At 36.8% G+C, this 17,919-nt stretch overlaps 1 protein-coding gene across 5 annotated transcripts in view; it reads left to right on the forward strand.

Moving 5' to 3' along the window:
- LOC100265253 (uncharacterized) overlaps positions 1-17,919 on the forward strand; it is a 42,000-nt gene that overhangs the window by 3,245 nt on the left and 20,836 nt on the right. For all 5 annotated transcript variants that reach the window (XM_059739647.1, XM_002270136.4, XM_010656546.3 and 2 more), the window contains 4 exons: positions 1,167-1,313; positions 5,028-5,102; positions 5,860-5,931; positions 12,961-13,032. In XM_059739647.1, coding sequence (XP_059595630.1) covers positions 1,167-1,313; positions 5,028-5,102; positions 5,860-5,931; positions 12,961-13,032 — 366 coding nt within the window. The remainder of the gene's footprint in view (positions 1-1,166; positions 1,314-5,027; positions 5,103-5,859; positions 5,932-12,960; positions 13,033-17,919) is intronic.

Consider the following 17,919-nt stretch of genomic DNA (forward strand, 5'->3'; position numbering starts at 1 on the left):
TCCATGATATCTGCGAATGCCAATAATATCTACATTTCCAAGCTTTCAAGTTATAAAATGGGGGTGAAGTTAGGAAATGATGGAGGGAAATCAAAATTTCAAACTCATTCATCCTATGAATTAAAGTTACTTTCTGACCTTTTGAGTATGTGCTTATAACATTTTGATTTTGAGTATGGTCATCAGAATTATTGCGCTCTCTCTCTCTCTTTCATAATTGTAATGTTGTTGGGGTCGATTTGGTCTATATGTAATTGAAGACGCGGATATTGCAGACTGATAATCTGACCATAGAGAACTACACATTTTATAATACATGCGATTTGTTGCTGGCTAAATGTATTTTAAGATTAAACTTCTTTTGAGCATCCAATATGTTAAGATGCTTTGGATATCTTCCAAGTTCTGGATTTATTTTTCCAGGTATTTTTCATGCTGTTCCTTCTGATTTGGCATTTTTTTAATCTTTATTACAGTTACATATTTAACCTTCTTTTAAGTGTTACAGAAAGTTGAATCTAGTGGTATTTCTTTGGGATTTTTTTGTCAATCAAATCATGTGGCTATATAGAAATTATGTAAAAAAGGAATCAAGTTAGTTTTTGCTTGAAATTTATTAACCAACTCATAGAAACAACTTTTCGAGCTTTCAACTTTTTTATCATATGACAAAATCTACTTGTGCTGGCTACAATAATGATTGTTAAAGCATTGATTATAGTAATTTTTATTTTAAGTTTTTTTCGTTATTTGTAATTAATCTTTATTTTTTGTTTAAATTTTCCTCGATTTAATTTAGTATTTGAACCATCTTATTACTGGAAACACCATGTATCATTTTGTTCTTCTGTAAGTCACTACATTTTAAAGATTTTTCTCCATTTATCCAGTTAATTAAATAGGTAGTAAGCAATTGTGCAATATTCACCAGAATCACCAGAAATTTCCATCACTTATGTTTCATAATGATATTTGGTTTTTATGTTTGGTGTACTGAGCTTTGAGAAGATGTGGGAAGCATCACTGGGATTAGTATGGCGTATATTTCCTCATTTTCACTCTTTGTTTTATAATTCTCAATATACTGTTGAATCAGGATTTTAGTCTTTGGCATTTTCTTGGAGTAACTTCTTCCATGGTTTTGTGGTTGTGATTGAATCTTTCAGGTCTCTCAAACCTGACAACTTTGAGTTTCAGAAGAAACAATGCCATTACTGCTCAAGGAATGAGTGCTTTTTCCAGCTTAGTTAACTTGGTAAAGTTGGATCTAGAGAGATGCCCAGGAATCCATGGTGGACTTATTCATCTTAAAGGTTAGTTTGTTTATCCCATAAATACTTGACCTGAAGAAATGAACTTCCTTTTCATGCACTTAGACCATAAATTTTGCTCCAGTTTCATCTGTCAGATATAATTTAGGTTTTTGGCTTTCTCAAAGTACTTGGTTTATTATTAGAGGGAGCATATACTTTCTCTTCTCCACCTGCACGGTGTCTTTTAGGAACTGCAATAACTCCTTTGGTTCTATTCATATAAACCTGCTAATCTCATGTCTGAATGTGTGTGAACACGATGATAAAGCTCAGTCACATGGAGTGGCTTCATTAAATTATTGTTTGACATATGTGTTTCATTTTGACCTCGTGTCGTTGTCGGAACCATTAGATTCTCACTCCATGTTGCTCAATGCATTAGCAGATTGCTTATATGTTCAAGGAAGTGATCAGTATTGTTGACTGGAGTCAAATGCCTCTGTTTTGTTATGATTGTCCCTTTAAATAGTAATGGTCAAAGTGGAGACTTCATTATTTGTTAGAAAAGATTAATAAGGAGTTGGTACTATAATTATTTAATTTTAAAAGGATATTCAAGGTCTGGGTAGTTCCAAGTTGGTGTCAACTCAGAACTGAACTGACCAAGGTTGGTTGTCAAGATTTGAACTATGGCTCAAACTGAGGTATAAGTAGAATTGATCTTGTTGCAAATCCAGTTTGTTATTTGGAGGTATAAGTAGAACAAGGGAATTTGGAGGGTTGGGAATAGGGAAGACGACCTTGAGAAATCGTGCTCTCTTAGGGAAGTGGCTTTGAAGGTTCCCTAGGGAAAGTTTTGGTTTGTGGCATCAGGTGATTTCGAGCATTTATAGGACACATGCTAATGGATGGGATGCTAACATTATGATTAGATGATCACACAGATGTTTTTGGAAGGCCATTGTTCAAGTCTTTTAGGACTTTTCCCCTTTCATTTGTCTTGTGGTAGGGAATGGGGAAAAAATCTGATTCTGGGAAGATTTATGGTGGGGAGATCAACCTTTGAGCTCACAATTTGCAGGCCTTTATAAAGTTATTTCAGTGAGAAATATTTCCATCTCTGGCATCCTTGGAAATTCCTACCTTTCTTCTTGGAATCTTAATTTCTGATGCAATCTCATTGATTTAGATATTGAACTCCTCGAAAGACTCATGTCTTCACTTAATGCAGTGCACCTGTCTTTTTCTACCATAGATTAAGAGTGTGGTCCTTATCCTCCACTGGCTCATTTTTAGTAAATTTTTTTTTCATGGTCTTGTTGAAGCCCTTTAAACCAATTTCATGCCTTCCAACTAATTTTGTTTGGATATCAAAAACCCCATCAAAGGTCAAGGCCTTTGCGTGTTAGTGGTGCATAAGAAAGTTAATATCAATGACATGCTACAAGTGAGAAGACCTTACAAATCTCTTTGTCCTCATTGGTGCATTTTATGCAAAGAGAGTGGAGAATCAATCAATCGTCTTTTTTTGCATTGCCCAATAATATTGGGGCTTTGGCATAAGCTCTTCAATGTAGCTAATTTGGGTTGGGTTCCACCAAGGAGTATTGGAGATATGATGATTATTTCATTTAGAAGCTTGGGGAATTCAATTAGAGGCTAGACGCTTTGACATATTGCATGTATTACTGCATTGTAGGTTGTGTGGCAAGAGAGAAATACTAGGATTTTTGAGGAAAAGTGTAGAACGGAAGGGATGTTATGGGGTCTTATTCATTTTTACTCCTCTTTTTCGGCTTCTTGTACTGTCACTTTTAGAGGAATTCCTCTTAATGTTATTCTACTTAGTTGGCTTTCGGTTTGTAATTAGTAAGGGGTAGATAACTTTTGGGAGAATTTGGTTTTGATTTTTTGAGAGTTTTTGTACATGCTTTTATAAGTATTTCTCCTTGTACAGTGGAGGGTATACTTTTGCTTTGATTAGGTTTTGTACATTGAGGGAAGGTCCTCTCATCCTTCTCTTCAACTTTATTATTATCAATATATATTATATATTCTGTTTCTGATCAATAGGAAAAAAAAATAAAAAATCCAATGTTCTAGGAAGCCGGATATTGGTGGAATAAATTGAGTATGATTCTAACCTTTGACCTTTGTTCGAGCAATTGTCACATCCAGGCTTAAACTTGCACATTTATGCTTGGCTGTTTGAGACGTTTACCAATGCTGCAGGCAATGTTTCCTCTGTTTGCCATGAACATAACATGCATAAAGGAGAGATGGAAATTAGTGTTTCATTTGATGAACTTATGTAAGATGTTTGTAGAGGAGAAAAGGGAAAAAAAAAAATGGAGAACAGGAAATGAGAGAGGAAGGCTGGATTTGTATGATTCTTTAGATCCAATAACTTGAAGGAATAAGGAAGGGTCAGATCGTGGAAATATGATGGCTTCCAAATCCCTCACCCTAGGCCGAGGATGAAGGAAATGAACGAATGGGGATTGTGAGTCTGGAGTCTCCTCTTATATGTATTACGAAGTGTAGGAAAACCCACATTATTATACTTCATTAAATTAAAATGAGACATGAATAATCTGATATAAAAAATGACAAATGAATGATTTGTCAAATGGGAACTTGAGTCTAGAGTTTCCTTTTATATCCATTATGAAATGTAGGAAAAGCCATATCTTTTACTTTATAAAATTAATATGAAAAATGATAATTTGAGATGCACATATGTGATCACATTCTTAGTGGGTTCTTGAGATGGGTCAGTTTACCAACTAGCAAATTGGAACCAAATTGAAGTATATTGGTTCTCTATAATCAATCTAGGAGTAGACCATCCAAATGAAACTAAACCAAACATATCGATGGGGTTGGGGTGGTTAGGTTGAGCTTGATTGACTTTGTCAGCCCTTGGTTGTTCCTCTTCCTTTTATGCATGCAAATTGTTCGAAAATGCACAATTTTCGTATGTTATTAGAACTAGAATTATCATTTCATGCTACATGTGTTTGACAAGATGAGGTTTTTTCAACTCCATAATTGAAAGACTCTTAATACCTAAGCCCCCTTTCAACTCCAGCCCTTTATGTTTGTTCTGGACGGTTTGGAAGGCAATGAACAAAATTGCGTTTGATAACGAGGTTTTTTCTGTCCAAAAGCTGACAAGGGATTTTGTTTGCTTTCTATTGTCAAAGTTGTTTATAGATGATTGTTCAGTGACTTTAGTAAATTTTTTTAAATGGTTGGGCACTTGTTGAGGTTTTTCCTTTGTTTTCTCTTGTTTGCTTGGTGGTGAAGAGAGGTTTGTTTCTTGAATACCTTGGGTTACTCTTTTGGCGGCTCTTCATAATTTAATTTTAGTCTTTGTTTATGAAAAAAAAAAAATGAAGATAAAGAAAAAGAAAGGAAAAATCAAATCAAATCAATTTATATCGTTCTCCTTCCTGCTCTGTGCTCTATGTCTCTATTGTTTAAGTATGGTTGGTTTTTAATCAGCATTATTTATAGCTTAAGAAATTAATTAAAAAAACTTTTTGCTATGATAGTTTAAGCTATATGCCTAACAGATTCATGAGTAAAGGCTAACTCTTAGGGTATAAGGCTTAAGCTTTTTTGGCAATCCGGTGAGGCTTTATACCTTATAGACTGAGCCATAACAATGGCCTTCTGGGACCCCTTTGCAGACAGCATTCTATTTGCTTCAATGTTAATGCCCTATTCTGACCATGATTTATGTGGCTTATGTGAACCCTTTTTTGACAGGGTTAACAAAGCTTGAGTCTCTTAACATCAATATGTGTCATTGCATAACAGATGCTGATCTGAAGCCTCTCTCAGGTAACTTTTCTGTTTTCTTTCTTATTTTGATTTCTTGTATTATCATCCTTGGTGTTTGCTTGGGAAGAGAGGAATGGGTGAGAAGGGATTGATTGTTCACCTTATAGTTCAGTTATCTGGTTCTTGTTGAGAACTTTGATTGATTGAACTGACATGTTCCTGGTTCATAATTGTTTTGAGCATATTGTGGGGGGTGTATCTTTTTTCCCCTTCTTTTTGTCCCTTGCCGTGTGAGCTTTCTGCTCAACTGGGTTCCTTTTGGGTTATGCTAAGTCAGGATACATGCACCTATGTTTATACTACTGCTAATAGGTTTTACCCATGGACTTCCCTTACTTCTCATCTTCTGTAAACATTGAACTATTCCAACATATCCATTTCATTATTTTCTGTGATTAGCCTACTGTTTGAAGGAAGTTGTACACTATGGTTGCATTGTCTAAGACTCAAGGGTACAACAAGAATGCCTTCAATCCCATGTTCTTGCTGAAACGCTAGTTTATTTTTTGTTCTAGAAGCACAGAATAAGTTCTCCAGCACTGTTAGATAATCTATGGGTGAGAGGTGATGGAATTGGCATTTCTGGAGTCAGAAACTATGAGAACTGTTTCCAATTGTTATTCACGAAAATGAAACATGTGAAATTGTAATGAGCTTTAAATTCATTGTAAAGCATGAATATATGATTATGTTCCTTTTGAAACTTAAAATGCTGTCTTTTCCCAGCTAAGAAATTTCTCATTCAATCATATTTCAGGGCTTACAAACTTGAAAGGATTAGAAATTTCCCGCAGTAAGGTCACAGATGATGGTGTTGCTTATTTGAAAGGTATTTGGTATTTATCTGTTTACTATCTTTTACACGTTTATGTTATAATGGTAAAACATATAGTAGCTTTGGAGCATGGTCCATGCTTGTTTCGTGTTTGTAATTGTAAGAAGTATATCATATGAGATGAGATTGGAACTTTTATGTGGAGTAAGGGGTGTTTGATAAAATTAAAAGTTAAAGTATTAGAAGCTTCAATATTGAAAATGAGTATTGAATTTTGAGAAGAGGAAAGCAACTTCTGAGAAAGCCAAGCAAGCTGTTGCTCCTAAAGAAACATATCTAAGGTGAGAATCCAGTGCATGATAGGAAGAGTCATTCTGCTGATAAATATTACATGAGATGCTTTCTGTAGGCAGATAAATCTGCAACTTACTTGGTTTGATGCCTTAAGGAATCACATTCTTTTCTTGAGGAGAACATGATGATTCTTAGTGGGTTTCTATGCCTTTATTGCTATCTTCTGAAATTTGGGTACTGAATTCAGTTAAACCGTTTGATAAATACAAAACTTGAAGTCTGAAGTCTGTTATTTTACAAATCTATCCAGATTCAATACTAGAGTGTTTATGGAACATATAAGAGCATCAGGCCATTTGAAGCATGCCATAGACAGAATTCCTTTCCTAGAATATGAAATTTGAGTTATGGAACTTATAGATAAATTAAATTTAGAAAAGCTAGTAAGTTTTCATATATTATCATTCTTTTCTTCATTGGAAAATACAAATGTGTACATATGAATTTTCCATGTCTTCTCATTTTATCAATTCAAAATGTTACCTAGATATATTTTTTTTGTCAATCTCTAAAAGGCTTTCGATAATAAAATAGCTTCTTCCTATTGAACACTGTTGTGTCCGTGCAAACAAGAAAGCACATTTGTGCGATAAATAAAATGGAAAATACAAATGTGTATGCATGAACTTTCCATGTCTTCTCATTGTATCAATTCAAAATGTTACCTTGATATATTTTTTTTGTCAATCTCTAAAAGGCTCTCAATAATAAAATAACTTCTTCCTATTGAACACTATTGTGTATCTGTGCAATCAATAAAATGGCAAAGAATATAGAGCTTAGCATTGAGACAAATTTTTTTTTTGATAGGTAAAAGCACAAAGATATATTAGAAAAAGGGTGCTTGAAAGGTGACCCAGAGCATACAGGGAGTATACAAGAGTCACCTAAAAAAACAACAAAAACACAAGCACTCACCGGCCCTCAACAAGAACCCAACCATTCCACAAAGTTAAACAAAGTTAAGGGGTCTACAACTATAGAAGATTTAGCCCAGGATAAGAGATTACAAATAAAGGAATTTTTCAATCTTTGAGTCGACAAAGCCTCATTATCAAAGACTATCCTATTTCTTTCCTTCAAAACCGTCCAAAATAAACAAAGAGGAACTGCCCGCCAAACCTTTCTATGTTTCTTGTCCTTAAAAGAAACATACCAACTTAATAGAGTGTCTCTCACCGTAAGCGGCAAAACCCAAATAACCCCAAAAAGAGAAAACACAAGATCCCACAAAATCTTCGCCTTAGAACAATGAACAAGGATATGATTTATCATTTCCTCTTCAACACAACACAAGCAACATCTATTGGCTAAAATCCAGCCCCTCCTCTTGAGTTGATCTTGAGTAAGGACCTTCTCCCAAGAAACTTCCCAACAAAAAAAACTCACCTTTGTAGGAACATGCGGACTCCAAATAATATTGCACGGAAACGAGACTGCACAACTATGAACAAGAGACTTATAAAGAGATTTTATAGTGAAAATCTCATTTTTCGTCTCTTTCCACAGCATCCTATCCTCCACATCAGCATCCAGCCTCTTTCCTTGAATGGACGAAAGGAATCTCTCCACCTCCTCCACCTCCCAATCATTGGAAGGTCTAAGGAAGTGGGGAGTCCACCCTCCCTCTTCCCCCATTGGGTCCCAATAGTCCGCTACCCACGCATCTTTAGAACCCGCTAAATCAAACAAGGAGGGAAAGGCCTCACAAAGGGGCGTGTTCCCGCACCAAATGTCTTTCCAAAACCTCACCCTTTTACCATCCCCCACCGAGAATGATACATTATTGAGCAATAACAAACCTTCCTTGCTGATTTCCTTCCAAAGCCCTACCCCATGGCCCTCCCTAGCCCCACGAGTGCTCCACCCTCCTCTTTCAACCCCATACTTCATACTAATAATAAGCTTCCAATAAGAGTCTCTTTCAACCGCAAAATGCCAACTCCATTTGCACAAGAGGGCTCTATTGAGAATGGAAAGATTTCTAATCCCCAATCCACCCATCTTTTTGTGAGTACAGACAACAGCCCACTTTACAAGATGGGGTCTCTTCTCCAACGCTCCCCTTCCCAAAGAAAATCCATTTGAATTTTCTCAAGTCTTAATTTAACCACTCTTGGCATGCGCAATAATGACATAAGATAGGTTGGCATGCTCGCCTGAAGAATTTCTGAATTCCTTTTTTATTGATCCATATTCGGTACACACCATACACATATATATACACAAAATGACTGAATAAGAAAATATCAATTTAGCTTGATTCTCTCCTAAAATTAGGAAACTGAATCCTAAGGAAATATCCTAAATGATCTCTCCTTTTTTATTCCTAAAATACTTTCCTAAATTAAAACCCTAACTTTGAATGCCAACTTTCAACATCACCAAAGTGCTCCGGATGAGAGTGATTCTTCCTCCCTTAGAAATGAACTGCCCTTTCCACAAGGCAAGTTTCTTCCGCATCCGCTCTTCCACTCCGTCCTAAACCTTCACCGACTTATGCGAAGCACCCAAAGGGAGCCCCAAATAAGTGGAAGGGAGAGATCCCACTTTGCAGCCAAGCTCAACAGCCAATAACTCAACATTCTCTACTCTACCCACCGGCAAAATCTCACTTTTGTTCAAATTAATGCGCAGTCCGGAAATGGCTTCAAACCACATTAATAACCAACTTAGAAAAACCAATTGCTCTTGAGAATCATCACAGAAGACCAATGTATCATCAGCGAACAACAGGTGCGTAACTTGGATCCCGACACCTTCCCTTCCCCCTACCCTGCAGCCTGATAGAAAACCCCCTCTCACTGCTATGTTAATGAGACTACTTAAGGCCTCCATTCCTAAGACAAAAAGGTAAGGAGAGAGGGGGTCTCCTTGCCTTAACCCCCTGGAGCTCTGAAAAAAACTGGTTGGAGAACCATTGACCAGAACCGAAAACGAAGCAGTGGATATGCACCATCTAATCCACCCAACCCATTTCTCCCCAAAACCCATTTTTTGCATCACTGATAGCAGAAAATCCCAATTAATGCGATCATAGGCCTTCTCTAAATCCAATTTACACAAAACCCCACTTTCCTTTCTTTTCAGCAAGGAGTCTATGACCTCATTAGCTATTAACGCAGCATCAAGAATTTGCCTACCTTCAATAAAGGCATTTTGGGTTGAAGACACCACTTTTCCCACTACCTTTTTCAATCTATTGGCTAAGACCTTTGCAAGCAGCTTGTAAAGACCCCCCACCAAACTGATGGGTCTGAAATCGCTCAAGTCTTCAGCCCATCTCTTTTTTGGGATTAAAACTAAGAAGGTGGTGTTCAGGCTTTTGACGAATTTTCCCCTCTCAAAAAAATCTTTGAAGAAACCCATAACCTTATCTTTGACAAAATCCCAGCAGAATTGCCAGAATGCAAGGGAGAACCCTTCCGGACCAGGGGCCTTGTCCCCATTCAGATCTGATAGGGCTGAGAACACCTCATCCACAGACAAACTCTCCTCCAGTCTTGCTGCCTCTTCAACCCCAATGCTGTCAAACTCAATGTTGTTCCAACAAGGACGCCAAGGATCCGATAAAAGATCCTGAAAGACCCTCACCACTCCCCTTTGAATATCATGATTTTCTGAAAGCCAGGTACCATTGACTTTAATTTTTTTTCAAGCAATTCCTCCTTTTGTTAGAATTTGCCATCTTGTGGAAAAATCCCGTGTTTTTATCGCCTTCCTTCAACCAAATTTCTCTTGATTTTTGTCTCCACGAAGTCTCCTCCATTAGAGCCCATTTCGTGAACTCCTCCCTAGCCTCCTTTCTCGCCTCTAGCTCCTGCTCGTTTAAAGCTCTAAGTTGCTCCTGATTATCCCAGTAGGACAATTTATCCAGAGCCAACCTTTTGTTCACCCCCACTTTACCAAAAACTTTTGAGTTCCATTCCTTCAGCTTAATTTTTAAAGCCTTCAATTTTTCTGTCAGGATAAAACTATAGGACCCACTATAGTTGAATCCTTGCCACCAACCCTTTAACAACTCCTTAAACCCCTCCTCCTTCAACCACATATTCTTGAACCGAAATGGAGTTGAACCTCTCCTCGCCCCCCACCCCCATCTAATAGAATTGGGAAGTGATTAGACATCGGTCTTGGGAGAGAACACTGAATCGCCCCACTGAAATGGTTCTCCCAATCCTCCAAAATCAGAAAACAATCTAGTCTGGACCTGGAAAGACCATTCAGCCCTCCATTCCATGTGAACGACCCCCCATGGAGAGGCAAATCTTTTAAAGTCAACTCCTCAATCACCTCCAAAAATCTTCTCATGGAACCAGTCATTCTTCCTTCTCTATTGCGCTCGCTAGGAAATCTGACCACGTTAAAGTCCCCGCCAATACACCAAGGGTCAAACCACAACCCTCGAATGGCTCCTAACTCTTCCCAAAACAACTGTCTGTATCGTTTCATGGTAGGTCCATATACTCCCGTAAAGGTCCACAAGAAGCCATCTTCGCAATTTTTAAAGCGACAGGATACTGAGAAAAGACCCACCTCCATGCCAATTAACTCCAAAACCCTGTTATCCCAAAACACTACAACCCAACCAGCTGCCCCCCTTGCACTCATAGCACCCCAACCTAAGAATCTTCCAACTCCAAGACTGTGAACAATCCCTCTGGATATATCTTGAATTTTGGTCTCCTGTAGACACACCAAATCCGCTCTTTGCGACCTGATCAAAGCCTTAATAACTTTCCTTTTAATCCTATCATTGGCCCCTCTTATATTCCAAGATATAATCTTTATCTTCATCTCAGGTTCGAGATTCTATCCCCACCATCTCTAACCAGAGATTTCTCCTTCCTCGCTCCTTTATAATTGATAGACCACTCTAATTTTTTCAATTCACGATCAAACTTAGTGGACCCCGAAATATCTTTCTTAATATTCTACTCTCTTCTTCTCTTGGTCCTTAGGAGCAAGTTCAGTATTTCGCCTTCAAAGCCTTCAGTCGAAAAACCCAGAAACTTGTTGAATCTCGCCAGGTAGCTATCATCCCACTGACATCCTCTTCCTTCTAAATCTTGTAACAAAACCTCGAACTCATCCCCCCCTCCTTCACCACCCGAGGATCTCTCCCCCTCTGGGCCCATCTCCCCATTGCTGCCATCTGCCAGTATAATGCTCAGAGGGAGCTGCTCTTCTCCCTCAATCTTAGAAACCAGACCAGACGAATCCCCCTCCTTCGTCCCCGCCAGATCAATCCCAGAAAAAAGAGAAGAAGAGAGTTCCCGACCCCCCACAGAAGACGAAGGTATTCCGACATACTTGGAAGCTTCATCGCGCAGCGCTTCATTAGTCATCGACCCTCTTTTCGTCACCGCAGAGGCTTCCGAAGGCGACGCAACTCTTGATATGTCGACGATAGGGTCCTCCTCTTCAAAAGCTCCTCTCCCCATGCTAATCATCTGTGCCCTAGGATGAGAGGCCAAAGGTACTTCCCCTAGGACAAGAAGGTCGGCATCTCCGATTACGCCTTTCTCCATGCTTGGCGATTGTGCCCTAGCATTGAGACAAATTTAAGGCAATTAAGTGTCATAAAATTCTCATGACGTATGAGCCTATTTTGCTTCACCTATTTAGTTTGGTCACTTTGAATTAAATTCTAAGTGCTCTTTTAATTAGTACCTACTTGATTTGTTTAGTTTTAAGAATTTATCATCGATATCAAGCATCCTCTATGTCTTTATTTTGAGATTGGTAGAAAAATTTCAAAAGTCCTTAAAAAATTGATTGGTTAAATTTCAGCCTTTTCTGAATTAGATCCTAGTTTCTTTCTCTCTCTCTCTCTAGATCCTAGTTTCTTCACAATCTCTCTCTCTCTCTCTACCTATCTTTCTATCGAAAGCCTAAAATCTTCAATAATGTTTGTCTCTCTCTATCCATTTATTTATCTGAATGTAATATCTTCACTAATCTCTCTGTCTGTCTGTCTATCTATCTATCCATTATATCTTTCTAGCTTGTGCAAACCATCAAGACTCTTCTTCTAGGATGGTTTGTATCAAAAGGATGTGGTAATATGATGATCAAACAAAGATGAGAGTGACATTTTCAACCATTGATGAATGCATTATTGATCTTGGAATGTGTGGTTCATGTGAATCCTGGGAAATAATGCTTCAAAGGAATAACCAGATATTTTTCCTGTATAGTTTAATGCTTATCGACATTTTCTGAATCTTAAGAATAGATCTTCCTTATTTTTGGTTTTGGTTGGCATTGGGTCAAGATGGGGGGTTGGGGCAAAAGGGAGGGGAAGGTGAATAAAGGTTTTCCTTTTAAAATTGATATCATGAATCTGGAAACGTAGCAATATGTTGACTCTGCATGTTTGTAACTAATATGGGAGTACCTGTTCCTGCCATGCATTTACATTCTTCCATTAGGAATACCATTTGGATGGAGGCTTTATTCCTTTTCATCCTCTCTATGATTACTTTCACCATTTGCCTGGTGGAAATAATTAAATTTGATACATCTTCCTTGATTTCTAGCTTTTCTGTTTATGATATTCTTTTACCTTCCTTGCAAAGCATTTCAACTGTCCTCAATTTCCTAGATACCTTCCCTGCTAACAACACTTTTTATTTTATTTTTGGTTTGTTTAACTCTGTTGATCATTGATCTTTTAATTTTTCCCCCTTTATAAATAAGTGCTGAATCTTTTCATGTCCCTTGCAGGTCTGCACAAGCTTGCTTTGTTAAACATGGAGGGTTGCCCTGTTACTGCTGCATGCTTAGAGTCTCTTTCAGGTTACATTCTTAAAAAATGCTTGGCCTTTATACTGATTATAGTAAAGCCTTGGTCTGTCATTTTCATAACAGAACTAAAGTTTGTAATCTTGTAATCCTATATTAGAATTGGATATCATGTTAATGATCCTGGCCAAGTTGACTTCAGGGGTGTTTGATAGAACTGAATATTAAGTACCGAAAGACTTTAGCACTGAAAATTAAGAGCTACATATTATAACGACTGAATTAATCAAATTGAAAAGTGTTTGGTATCATCTTAGTTTTAAGTATTTTAATTTAATTTACTTATTTGATAACAAAAACAACGGAAGACTGAAAATGATTAATTTACAAAATTAACCTTATATTCATTGTATGACAATTTTAAATATTCATTCCAAATTTTATATAACTAATATATTAATCAATAAAATTTGACTTAAAATACCATGTGCATTGCAATTTGCTTGACTACTAAATAATTCACTTGCAATTTGGTCATGTAAAGTAAGCATATAAATTTGATGAGTGTTTTTCAAATCCTCTAAATTTAATATATGTTAAATCTCATTATTATTGCTGATAATTTCAGATATGAAATAGTAATAGTATGAAAAAGTTTTTATATTGTACCTTGTAATTTTTTTTCCTTCTCTTGTCGTCTTTGAAACTATGCCAATGAGAAATTTTGGAACCCTTTAAAGAAATCTCTTTAATGTATTCTTATAAAGCAATTAAATCTAGATTAATTAGAATTCTAATTTTATTATAATAAAGAATTAAAAATAAATAATAATAATAGTAGTAGTAGTTGTAGTGTAAAAATAATTATCACAATATAGGCATTAGGATAGAATATACAAAAAATAAATAAATAACATAAAATAGTAATAGTAGTAGTAGTATAAAAATAATTATCACAATATAGGCATTAGGATAGAAAATAAATAAAAAACATAAAAAGGTTCTTATATTCAATCTTTTAGGCTATGTTTGGTTCTCAGAAAATTTGAGGGAAAATGCAAGGGAAAAAAAATACAAAGGAAAAATAGAAGGAAAGAAAAAGTGAAGGAAAATAAAAAATGGATTAAAAGTTGATAAGTTATTTTTATTTTTTACTTCAAACTCATTTTATTTATTTTAACTCATTAATATAAAGATTAAATAATTTTAAAATACATAGGTTTTTAATTAGTTTTAATTATATTTGATTTTCTTTTATATTTTTCATAGGACAACCAAACATGAAAAAATCATTTTCCTTTGCATTTTTTTTTCTTTCTTTAGTATTTTCCGGGAACCAAACATAACCTTATTATTATTATTATTATTTTTTTGAACCTTTTAATGAAAAAGTAATTCTTATAAATCAATTAAATAAAGTTTATTTAGAATTTTAATTTTATTATCTTAAGGAATTAAAATGAATAAAAATAATTATTATGACATATACATAATGATACAAAAATTCAAAAAATAAATAACATGAAAAATTAATTCTCATAAATCAATTAAATTGAGATTATTTAGGATTTTATTTTTATTTTATTAAAGAATTAAAAATAAATGAAAGGTTGTATTTCAAATGAAATTAATTAGAAGTGTATTTCATAAATCAATTAAAATACATATTTTTTAGAATTTGATTTTATTATATTAAGGAATTAGTGATAAAATATTTTAATTTAAAAGAAGTGTTTTAATTTAAAAGAAGAATTTTAATTTAAAAGAATGTTTTGATTTTAAAGAAGTAAAATTTTCAATTAAAATGATTAAAAAATAAAAATCATTAATCTACAAAAAAAGGATAAGGATGAAATAAAATTTATAATTCATTGATCTTGTTTTGCTACAAGTGATTAGCTAGGTCTTTATTGCTAAATGGAATAAGTAATTTTTGATCTTAAGCGGTTTAAAATTTGTTTAAAAGTGGGACCTGTTATTTTTTTTTCCCCACTTTTTCAGAGGTTAGTTCTTTTATGACACTTTCCCTTCCCATCTCTTGCTTTTGACTTCAGTACACATATTTATACTAGGGTTTTGTGATGAGAGGGATGCTGATGGGGAAAGCCTTATGAAAACTATATTCAAGAAAGGAAATTGTTGAGAGAGAGAGAGAAAGGAGAAAAACCTTATTCACATTCATTGTAATCTCTACTTACAATTGAGAGATATATATATACAAGGCTAGGAGTCCTAACTACCATACATGTGACCTATATTAACAAGGAAAGATAGTATACTATACATACATTATATTCAACACTCCCCCTCAAGCTGGAGCATATACGTCATATGCACCAAGCTTGTTACAAATATATTTAATCCTAGGACCTCTGAGAGATTTAGTGAAGATGTCTGCTAGTTGATCATTTGAATTGACAAAACTTGTAGCAACACATCCTGATGCGATCTTCTCTCTAATGAAATGACAGTCAACTTCAATATGCTTGGTCCTTTCATGAAAGACTGGATTGGATGCAATATGTAATGCGGCCTGGTTATCACAGATGAGTTTCATCTGTTCATCCTTTCCAAATCTCAACTCCTGAAGAAGATGTCTCAACCATATGAGTTCACATGTTGCCAAAGCCATAGCTCGATACTCGGCTTCAGCGCTAGATCTGGCCACTACATCTTGTTTCTTACTCTTCCAAGATATTAGATTACCTCCAATAAAAACACAGTACCCTGAAGTGGAACGTCTATCTGTGGGTGAGCCAGCCCAATCTGCATCTGTGTAACCAACAACTTGAGTATGACCTCTGTTCTCGTACAATACACCTTGGCCTGGTGTACTTTTGATATATCGAAGAATACGGATTACGGCATCCCAATGGCTATCACATGGTGACTGTAGGAATTGACTAACAACACTCACAGGAAAAGAAATGTCTGGACGAGTAATGGTGAGATAGTTCAATTTACCTACGAGCCGTCGATATCTCCCGGGGTCTCCTAAAGGCTCCCCCTGTCCTGGTACAAGTTTGACATTCGGATCCATAGGTGTGTCTACCGGTTTACAGTCTAACATACCGGTTTCTTCCAGGATGTCTAAAGCATACTTCCTTTGGGAAAGGACCACACCAGAACTGGATTGAGCTATCTCAATTCCCAAGAAATACTTGAGTTTCCCCAAGTCTTTGGTCTGAAAGTGGGTAAAAAGATGTTGCTTTAGTTTCTGAATACCATCCTGATCACTGCCTGTAATGACGATGTCGTCCACATAAACAACCAGATAAATACACTGCCCCAAGGAGTTATGATGATAAAAAACTGAATGGTCTGCTGTACTGCGAAGCATGCCAAACTCTTGAACAACAGAACTAAAACGGCTAAACCATGCTCGAGGAGATTGTTTCAAGCCATATAGAGAGCGGCGTAACCTGCACACTAAACCAGACTCCCCCTGAGCAACAAAACCAGGAGGTTGCTCCATATAAACTTCCTCAGCAAGATCACCATGAAGGAAGGCATTTTTAATATCCAACTGATAAAGAGGCCAAGAACACATAGCAGCCATGGACAGAAGCAAGCGGACAGAAGCAATCTTGGCAACAGGGGAGAATGTGTCACCATAATCAGAACCATAAACTTGAGTATAGCCTTTAGCAACTAAGCGGGCCTTAAGGCGATCAACCTGACCATCAGGACCAACCTTAACTGCATAGACCCAACGACAACCAACTGTAGATTTACCAGAGGGTAAAACAACAAGATCCCAAGTGCCAGTAGAGTGCAGAGCAGCCATTTCATCCACCATTGCCTGTCGCCAGCCTGGATGGGAAAGAGCTTCATGGGTGCTCTTTGGAAGAGAAACAGAGGATATAGCAGAAACAAAAGCAGAATAGGGTGAAGATAATCGATGATAACTCAAAAAATTGTAAATAGGATGAGGATTACGAGTAGAGCGAGTACCTTTCCGAACAGCAATGGGTAAGTCATTAGGAGAAGGCAGAGCCGGGGCAGGTGAAGCCGAAGGGATAGGAAGTGAGTCAGCAGGTGCCTCAGGAAAAGGGAGAGGAGCAACGACACGAGGGCGACGATGATAAACCTGAAGTGGTCGAGGGGGCATAGCATCAGGTGGGGAGACAATGGGAATGGGTAAGACTTCAGAAACAGGAAGAGACTCAGAAGTGGTGGAAAAGAATGGTGAGTCCTCAAAGAAGGTGACATCAGCGGAGATAAAGTACCGATGAGTCTCAAGGGAATAACAACGATAACCCTTCTGAAGTCTGGAATATCCCAAGAAGAGGCACTTCATGGCTTTGGCGGAAAGCTTGTCCTGTCCAGGAGTGAGAATATGAACAAAGCAAGTACAACCAAAGACACGAGGAGGAAGGAAATAAAGTGGTTGGTCAGGGAAAAGAAGGGAGTGAGGAATCTGATCGTGTAAGACAGAGGAGGGCATACGATTAATCAAATAACAAGCGGTAAGAACAGCGTCCCCCCAAAAACGAAAAGGAACATGATTATGGAGGAGGAGAGTACGAGCTGTCTCAACAAGATGTCGATTCTTGCGTTCAGCTACCCCATTTTGTTGAGGAGTATGAGCACAAGAAGACTGATGAAGAATCCCATGATGAGACATAAACGAAGTAAATTGGGCTGAAAAATATTCCCTGGCATTGTCACTGCGTAACACACGAATAGAAATATTGAACTGGGTTTGGATTTCAGTATAAAATTTCTGGAAAATAGAGAATAACTCAGCTCGATTTTTCATTAAGAATAACCAAGTACATCGAGAATAGTCATCAATGAAAGTGACAAAATACTGAAATCCTAAAGTAGACGCAGTCCGACAAGGACCCCAAACATCAGTGTGGACAAGCTCAAAAGGAGACTTTGCCCGATTATTCAAACGCTTTGGGAACGAGACACGAGTATGTTTCCCAAGCTGAC

The sequence above is a fragment of the Vitis vinifera genome, chromosome 9 (assembly GCF_030704535.1).
Source record: "Vitis vinifera cultivar Pinot Noir 40024 chromosome 9, ASM3070453v1".
Classification (NCBI taxonomy): Eukaryota; Viridiplantae; Streptophyta; class Magnoliopsida; order Vitales; family Vitaceae; genus Vitis; species Vitis vinifera.